Source organism: Nyctereutes procyonoides, unplaced genomic scaffold (assembly GCF_905146905.1).
Source record: "Nyctereutes procyonoides isolate TBG_1078 unplaced genomic scaffold, NYPRO_anot_genome, whole genome shotgun sequence".
Taxonomy (NCBI): domain Eukaryota; kingdom Metazoa; phylum Chordata; class Mammalia; order Carnivora; family Canidae; genus Nyctereutes; species Nyctereutes procyonoides.
Window position 1 is genome coordinate 35,476,625 of NW_026575051.1, and position 9,222 is coordinate 35,485,846.

Below are 9,222 nucleotides of genomic sequence, written 5' to 3' on the forward strand. Positions count from 1 at the left end.
ACATTTAACCAACTGAGCCACCCAGGCACTCCCATACCTTTATTATCTTTTTTTTATATTTTATTTATTTATTCATGAGAGACACAGAGAGGCAGAGACATAAACAGAAGGAGAAGCAGGCTCCCTGCAAGGAGTCCGATGTGGGACTCAATCCTGGACCCCAGGATTATGACCTGAGCCAAAGGCAGATGCTCAACCCCTGGCACACCCAGATGCCTCCATACCTTTATTTTTAAATTCAGAACCACCTACATTGATATTTAAGGTCTTGATTTCATTAGAGAAGGAGTTCTTGACTAGACTGCAGTAGAAGCCCAGAATGATTTCTTGGAGGAGGCTTAGTAAAGGCAACTTGATTGGGCTGGGAGTCTTAGAAGTTGCTTTCTTACAGTGCTCCTTTGTTTTCTGAGACCATCAACTGTTTATTTTAAAGACTTAAGGGGGAGGGGTATTGGTGGAGATCATGTAGAGGCCAAAGCATACCTCTCCTCCTAAATCATCCCTTTGCCCCACCACAGCTAGAGGTACATTCTGAGGTGGTACAAAAGGTCACGACTATATTATACTTTATACTGAATATTTAGCTGTATGGGCACACCAAGACTGCGTTTTTTTAATTCTAGAAATGAAGTCCATTCTTAGGTTATACTCACATGTGACCCTTTTCCTCACTTTCAGGTACAGTCCATTGAGTCCAAGCTGGACTGCCTACTAGATATCTATCAACAGGTCCTCCGGAAAGGCTCTGCCTCAGCCCTCACCTTGGCCTCATTCCAGATCCCACCCTTTGAATGTGAACAGACATCTGACTATCAAAGCCCTGTGGATAGCAAAGACCTGTCCAGTTCCGCACAAAACAGTGGCTGCTTATCCAGATCAGCTAGTGCCAACATCTCTCGAGGCCTGCAGTTCATTCTGACGCCAAATGAGTTCAGCGCTCAGACTTTCTATGCGCTTAGCCCTACTATGCACAGTCAAGCAACACAGGTGCCAATGAGTCAAAGTGATGGCTCTGCAGTGGCAGCCACCAGCAACATTGCAAACCAAATAAATGTGGCACCTAAGCCAGCAGCCCCAACAACTTTACAGATCCCACCTCCTCTCCCAGCCATCAAGCATCTGCCCAGGCCAGAGACCCTGCACCCAAACCCCGCAGGCTTACAGGAAAGCATTTCTGATGTCACCACCTGCCTTGTTGCCTCCAAGGAAAATGCTCAGGTTGCACAGTCCAACCTGACCAAGGACTGTTCTCTAAGGAAAAGCTTTGACATGGGAGGAGAAACTCTCTTATCTGTCCGCCCCGTGGCACCCAAGGACTTGGGCAAATCTCTGTCGGTACAAAACCTGATCAGGTCGACGGAGGAACTGAATATACAGCTTTCTGGGAGTGAGTCAAGTGGCTCCAGAGGCAGCCAAGATTTTTACCCCAAATGGAGGGAATCCAAATTGTTTATAACTGATGAAGAGGTGGGTCCTGAAGAGACTGAGACAGACACATTTGATGCCGTGCCACAGCCTCCCAGGGAAACTGGTTTTGCATCAGACTCTCTAAGGACTGGAAGATCAAGATCATCTCAGAGCATTTGTAAGGCAGGAGAAAGTACAGAAGCCCTCAGCTTGCCTCATGTCAAACTGAAATAAGTTCTTCATTCTCCTTCTAGCATAGCAGTTCCTTTAGCCATACATATCATTGCATGAACTATTTTGAAAGCCCTTCTAAAAAAGATGAAATCACGAGAATCAGGAAGAACATGAAAGGCAGTTTATAAGCCCGTTATCTTTTAATTGCATGAAAATGCATGTTTAGGGATGGCAGAAATTCCAAGGTACATCAACATTAACCCACTCACTTAGTAAAGTACCTTGAGTTAAAAATCCTGAGAAACCAAATACTGCTAATGCTACGGGGTATGTGAAAATGTCAAGATTAGGTCATTTAGAAGATTTGACTCTGTGTTTTGAAATTATGGGAGTAAACAACTTCAAATTTCAGGCATTTCTGCTTGTGATTAAACAAAAAATACATTTTCAAAATTAGGCCATAATGTATATGTAAACACGATGGCTACCATCAACCGCTGCTAACAAGGTTTCAAGTAAAGCAGAACTTGGGAATAATAGAAATGGCTGCTTATTTCAAGATCTATTTGCCAACCCATTCCTATTCAGTCATTTTATTATTAATGTGATTTGAATGTCAATCTGTGTGCTTTTGGTGATCCAGCGCTGTGGCAAGCAACTTTGCACATCATTTTCATGTTGTTCTTTATGACGAGAATGTTCTTCAATTAGAAAGCGTGCAAATCATGAAATTCAGGGCCAGTGGGGCAAATAGACCATTTGACACATGTGAGTTCCCGGGAACATAGTCCCTGACGGCTGATTCAACTTCATACGTGCTCTACTTCTACACAAGCGGATACGATACTGAAGAGTAGAAGGGCCAGCGCTGTGGTGCTGATCCCTCTGCAGTGCCACCCCCGGCCAGGCAAGGAAGGGGCCAGCGAGAGAAACCATTCCCACTAAACCGGTAACACAGGCAGGATCCCTGGGGAATTAGACATTTGAGTGAGAGTGAGATGAGAAAGGCTTGAGAATAATCCAGACGCAACACCAGGATGTAGATGAAGTTAGTGAAAAGAGCTTCGCCCTCAGAGGGCAATGAGAATGAGAAATAACAAACCGAAAGAGAAGAACTCTGTCTTTTTAGAAAATGAATACTGCTAGGGAATTCAACTACCTAAACATCCCTTCTTATATAGAAACAGAGAATTTTGCAAGTTATTTATTTTTTACTATGCCCTGAATGTGTTTGCTATTACGTCGTACATTTTGCATATGGAAGGCTGTAACTAAACTTCCTTTACTTTTTATATTGTAGCGGATGTTTTCTATTCTCTAACCCCCACCTCCACCCCCGCAGAATGTTGCCCCAAACCTATAATTATTGGTCCCATTTCCCAGTATACACATTTACAGTTAGAAGCCAGGTACCCCGGCAGGGTCTGCAAATCAAAACGCTTCATCATGTAACACAAAAGCAAGGACCTAAGGGAAGCAAAATGAAAGATGGGTTTACCAGAAAGCCTGCCCCGCTGACTGCTTGTTGGCACCCTTGCTTGCTGTCTCAGAACTTCAGCCATGGTGATAGCATTCAAGAGGCAAGGGGAAGCCAGAGAGCACTTCGGTTCAATTAAACTCCAGCCGCAGACGGACTTATAAAAGGAAGAGTTTTCTCCTTGGCAGGGAAGAATTAAAAAAAAAAAAAAACAAAAAAACACCTCAGCAGCCAGGAAGACAAAGCAAGGATAGCAAATGGTTGGTTGTCCCAAGCCAGGAGGAGGCCCTGAAATCCACCCACCCTTCCCAACTGTCTCCCCCAGCCGGCTTGCTCCATCTCTGACTCCCCTCCTACCTTTCTTCTCCAATGACTTCTCAGTTCCCTGCCACTATTTTGTTCCTGATCTCCGCCAGACTTTTCCCAGTATCCATCCCCAAGTCAACCACTTCTCCATCCTTCCTCAGATAGGCTTCTCTGCCTTTTAAAACCCTTGTCCCTTTTGATAAACACTGAAGTTTTAAAAGCCTCCTCTTCTCAACCCACCTGGATTCCAGGCCACTCCCCTGGGGTGTACCATTCAGCATCTTCATGGCTGCTGGAGACACACGGATGTTAGGGTCTAAATTTTACACTCTAGCTAAAAATGATTTTATCAAGTTTTTGAAGCAAATCTTTTCATTTTTGAAGCACAGAATTTTAGTAAATTATGAAATGCAATTTTTCACCTACTAGGTCTCCATGCAACCTGAACTTGTGATATACCCTCCCAAGGAGGTTGTACAAACACACACACACAGATGCGCACGCGCAAAGTATCATTCCACTGACCTAAAGCCAGACACCTGCCATGCACTTGGCAGGCTCTCTCCAATTATCAGTTGAGGAAGAGGAGGGAGGCAGCAACTTTCAGGTAGCACTGATTCCTGGACATACCCTGTCCTGGGTCGACCCCACTGGCAGCAGGAATTCTGAATGTATTGGGGACCCCTTCTTAGGCCTCAGACATAGTACCTTTCATCCAGCATCGCTGAAGACTGAAGACTCAGAAACAAACCCTAAGTGCATCACTGAGGTCTTAATCAGAGCAAAATGTGATAAACTATGATGTGAAAACCTTTTATATATTGAAGCCATGACCATTTTTGTGTCTATCTCACTCTAGCACAAAAACTCTTGGATGTTAAAAGATAGTTGTATTGTATGAGAGCTGTAGGGTTTTGTCTATTGTGTGACTCTACGGAGTTGAGAGGGGTCTCCCATTAACACTTAGCAAAGTCCCATTGGTCAATGCCAAATGGTGTCTTGAAGCACAATTTAGCTGAGCACTGAGCAACCACATGCTTTCTCGGTTCAAAGTTTGTCTGCCTTCTTCAATATGTAGGGTTGATCGAGCTAACACTTACTAGCAAACATCCCTTATATGAGGTTGACTAAAAATATTGCTGTGTCTGGTCTAAATGTTCGCATTTTGTTCAATTAAATTAATATCTGTAGGTTGCAAGTTGTTTTAAGTGAGAGACACTTTATTGAGTTTTTAAGTCTTTATCTCCTGTTCAAAGGTGCCTTTCTCACCTCCCATTGACTCAGTGACTCTGAAAGTTCCTAATTTGCAGGTGAAACCAGTCTAACAGAGAGGAGGAAACCAGGCACAGTGACTAATTCTCATGCCCATTAGCAAAGCAAAACTACAAGAAAAGATGAAAACCTGAGCAACTAAATTAATGGATCACTTCATTCAACCAGACTGAGAATATGTCAGAAACATTAACTTATCTCCCCAGAAGCTGATATTTTTTGCCTTAAATGACATGGTTGTGTTTTTGTAAGAGAAACTTAATATAACTATGTGCATTTTAAGTGAGCAGTTCTAAAAGTCAAGTATGACAATACAGTTGTCTGTTCCTGAAAACAAATAAATCAGGAATATCATTACCCATCTCAAGCTATCATTGAAATGTAATTTCCTTTGCTCTCTTTTACTGGGCTCATTTGTTTTAAAGTAAAACATTAAAAAGATGTCTATAAACAGTGTGACTGTTTTTATCTGGAACTAACTGGTTGGTTCTGAACTGACTGGTCCCAGACAACCAAACTGGCTGTGTACAGATTTGGGGCTGAACTATAAAAGTGATCGTCCTGCAGTGTTAGTGAAGAAATCATTGTAATTTGAGTAGGGGGAAATTTGCAAATGTTTTTGTGTGTGTATCATAAAAATTCAATATAGATCAAAATTCAGAGAGCAGCACATGTGAGCTTTGTATTAACTGTAATAAAAGGGTGTGCTAAACAAGTAATTGGAAATCACTGGGGGATAGGCAGGTGCCCAAACCTGCAGCCCCTGGCTACTCAGAATTGCCATGTTTAGCACCTCACCAGCTCTGTCTTACCAGGGGAGGACTTCTCCAAAAGGGATCTTTCCCTTCTTCCCTAGGATAGCCCATTCCTTCTGTTTTCATAGTAATTTTGTGCTGAAGTATCCATGATTAATTCCAATGGAATTATTTTAAAGGAGACTGGATGTCAGGACTCTGGAATACAAAGTAACAAAACCGTAGGAGAGGCACCTGAGACAGGAGGAAGTAGTGAGGGAGGGTTATCCTGGGCAGGATACGGTGCAAGGATAGCTTCCCACCATAGCTCTACTGAGACCAAACAGGTATGTGCCTAGAGATGATGAAAATAAAATTGTGTATGGAACATGCCTTCTTGACCAACTTAGAAGTGTAAATCACTTCCAAACACTTTTGAACCAGTTTATGGCCCAACCTCTCACCCCTACTATTTAAGCACAGAGTATACTTAGGACAACAATTCTACTTTAACCATTGATAAAAATAGGTTACCATACCCTGAAGGTGGCAACTTTTATAAGCCTGGATTTAACTGCTTCAAAAATGTGGTGGAAGGACAAATTGGGTTTAATTAAATTTTAATTATGGCAAGACTTCACCTGAGCCTATGTAATTGCAAACTATTGAAGCTTTTACTATATACATTTCAGAGCAGAAATTTATCAGACATATTGTGTATAAATTATAGATTTAGGCACCACCCTGGAAATTAGAGCACAACAAAACTGGTAAATGGCAAAATGTTTTTGTTCAAATAAATATAGAAAATCCAAAGGTACATTGGTATGACTTCTCTTTGCCCATTCACATGATTCACTATATGTCTATCATAATTTTGGCGACTATTTTAAGTCCAATGTGCTCTAGTGCCATTCTCGACACACTGCCACAATACCTACACCTACTTTTCCAATTATATGGCTTTTTTCTCATGTTTAGTGATGCTCCCATTACTTGCTTCTTTTTTCTTTTCCTTTGCCTACATTAGCATGACTCCCTTTCTGGAGTGCCAATCCCTGCCTGTCACCATGATCCCAAGTAACAGGGTACTCATTCATCCCCATGCTACAGCTCAGGGTGCCACTCGACCTCATGTGAGCCATGAGGACATCACACCACACACATCCCCGCTCATAAATGCTTGAGTATCTTTGAAGCTCCTTGCCTAAGCCCTCTGGGCACTGAATGACCCAGTACCACTCTCTGTTACCAGGGATATCACCTCTGGACCTGGTGGTGGAGAGGCCCTTGCCACTCCCTGAGGGGAAGACTCCGTCTTTTCTCAGTCCCCAAGCTGCCGATGTTCCACAGTTGGGTGGGGTAATCCCCATCCCCTATTTTCCCCCATATCTGCCACATCTGACTCCCACTCTTTCTCCTCATAAACATGAGTAGGCTTCCCCGTTACCAGCAATCATTGAGAACTTTATTTTTCCCAACATCTCACCCTCCCTTTAGAACTGAACTACTTAGAAAATAAATAAGGGATTCCATTCCCACAGCATCCATCCACCAACCAGTATGACCATCACACCCACGCCCATTCAATACCACAGAAAAACCCCTCTGTGAGTGAAATTAATGAAACCTATGAAATTAACAAATCTTGCTGGGTTTTGACGGGCACTGAGGGGGGGCACTTGACGGGATGAGCACTGGGGGTTATACTATATGTCGGTAAATCGAACTCCAATAAAAAATCCATAGATAAAATAAACTATATTCCAAATTCAACCACTTCCTAGCACTTCCACCACTTCTCCGTAGTCCAGGGTACCGGCTTCTCTCACCTGCAGTCCCTCACGGTTGAGATACAGGCTGCTAGAGGAGAAGCTTAAACAGGAAGAGTTCAAGTGAGGACATGTTTAGCTTGCCAAACTCTTGGCTAGAGAGATTGAAATGTGGATTTGGCATTGAGTAAGGTTCTGGAAAGGGGATTTAGAAAGCCTTCCTCTCAATTTATTCATAGTTCACAGGACTTCAGGATCTTTTGCTTCCAGAACACCCTGTCACCACCCCCAAACTTCTAGCAAACAGGAACAATGCCCAAAGACCTAAGGTTTACTGGACTGCCTGGATGCCCATCTCATCAGGCAGTTGGAGTAGATCCAATTTCTGTCCCCATCTAGACCCTCCACTTCCCCCCAACGCACACACACACACACACACACACACACACATTTCTCCTCTCATTTATCTACCTTTTAAGGTCTAGGGAGATGCCAGAGAGGGTCCCTTCTTTTCTAGAAGCCCCTGTCTTCATTCAACCCAGAGCAGCCTGAACAGGCTCCAGGTGTGAGAGAAGCAGCTTGTGCAAGAGCTGTTTTGTTTCATCCTCCAGTGCTGGGCTGCAGCACAGCTAGCTCAGCCTGGCTCCACAGATCTCAGTGCTGGGCCCGCTGGAGGCCCTTCCGGGGCCCGGTAAGCCTATCCAAAAGAAAGAGGACTGCACATCAGAGGCTTTACACGCTGGGTCACTTATTTTGTGGGATATCTTCACCTATTGAACACTTTCTTACATTTAGAAGACATGTCTCAGACATACGCCTAGAAGGTCCAAGAGGAACATGACTAGGTCACAAATTCAAATTTCTGTTAAAGCCGTTTCTCACCAAAGCCAGAACTTTCCCTCCCCTCCACCTACCCAGGAGAGATCAGTCCTTTATTACTAATAGAGTGAAATCTAAGGGAATCCAGGACAACCTACCATTTAGTATGGGAAGCCTGGGAAAACCTCACAGAGACAGTCCCGCCCACCCTGGCAGGCAGGCAGCCCTGGCAAACAGCTGCATGCTGGGGGTGGTGGCCAGGTCCTCCTTGGTCAGGGGCTGGCTCCAGACTAGCTGCAGCATCTCAAGGCCTGTGAAGACAGTGCCCTGGTGAGGGAGGGTTCGCAACTGGGATCCCAGGGCAGGCCAGAACCCCCAAGGAGACATTAAGAGGGGTTATCCAACCCAGGCCTTCCCAGTTGCCCCATCCGCACACCACCCTGCTACCTTCCTGTAATTACGGTGGACCAAAAGCATGGCTGTGGCTCAAGGGCACTCTGTGGGACTCACGGAAGCCCCTGGATTTCCAGCCATCCCACAATCCCTGAAGAAACCAAGATGCCACGCAGCTCCACAGTTTAGCCAGGGACACCTACCTTGGGCCTGCTGGTCAGAGTTCCAGCTCCCCAAGCTCCAGATCATATCAAACAGCTACCGCCTTGCCTCTGGCAGTCCAACTACAATGACTCGGGTCTGGCCTGTGGCTGTGAACCATCTCTGCAGCTGAATAAAGGTATGACTGTGCACCTCTATGCATCAAGGTGGCCTGCAACTGGAGGAGGGATTCGTGAACCTCCACTTCTTAGGCAGGCCAGGGAGGGCTGCTCCGGGACAAGATGGGGATGGAAAAGTAGGGGAAGGCTGGAAACTGGGGAGGAGATGTGGGCAAGGGCCACCTACCAAAGATGCACTCCTCCTGGTCTTCTTCCATGTAAAATACTAATGGAAGGTAAAAGTTCTCAGATACAATCCACCATGGCCTCTTGCTGCAAGCCCTCCTTTCCATGTCCTAAATTGCTCCTACTTGATTCAGAATAGAAGCAAGCTCAAGCACCCTGTCAAAAAAGAAATTGGAAGAACTCAGGGTAGACCCAGGGATCTGTGTTAAATATTAGCATCTGAACAATTCCACATCTTGGACCGCCTTAAGGAGGGGTGGCTTTTGCTTACAGATCCTTTCAATAAAACCCATTCCAAAATTATCTTCATTCTAATTTCAAAAGATTTTGGAGCAGATCAACTGGGTATGAGCCAGGACAGG

General features: G+C 44.5%; 2 protein-coding genes across 3 annotated transcripts in view; one reads left to right on the plus strand and one right to left on the minus strand.

Annotated features, from left to right (window-relative positions):
- The window catches only part of KCNQ5 (potassium voltage-gated channel subfamily Q member 5), a 504,327-nt gene extending 498,195 nt beyond the window's left edge, over nucleotides 1-6,132 (plus strand). For both annotated transcript variants that reach the window (XM_055330921.1, XM_055330922.1), the window contains one exon: nucleotides 679-6,132. In XM_055330921.1, coding sequence (XP_055186896.1) covers nucleotides 679-1,641 — 963 coding nt within the window. In that variant the 3' untranslated portion in view covers nucleotides 1,642-6,132. The remainder of the gene's footprint in view (nucleotides 1-678) is intronic.
- Nucleotides 6,133-7,142: 1,010 nt separating this feature from the next.
- Nucleotides 7,143-8,967, minus strand: KHDC1L (KH domain containing 1 like). Its single transcript, XM_055329615.1, is given in 5 exon segments — nucleotides 7,143-7,245; nucleotides 8,170-8,288; nucleotides 8,409-8,412; nucleotides 8,617-8,727; nucleotides 8,858-8,967. Coding segments are annotated over 5 exon segments (447 nt in total).
- Between the last annotated feature and the right edge of the window lie 255 nt (nucleotides 8,968-9,222).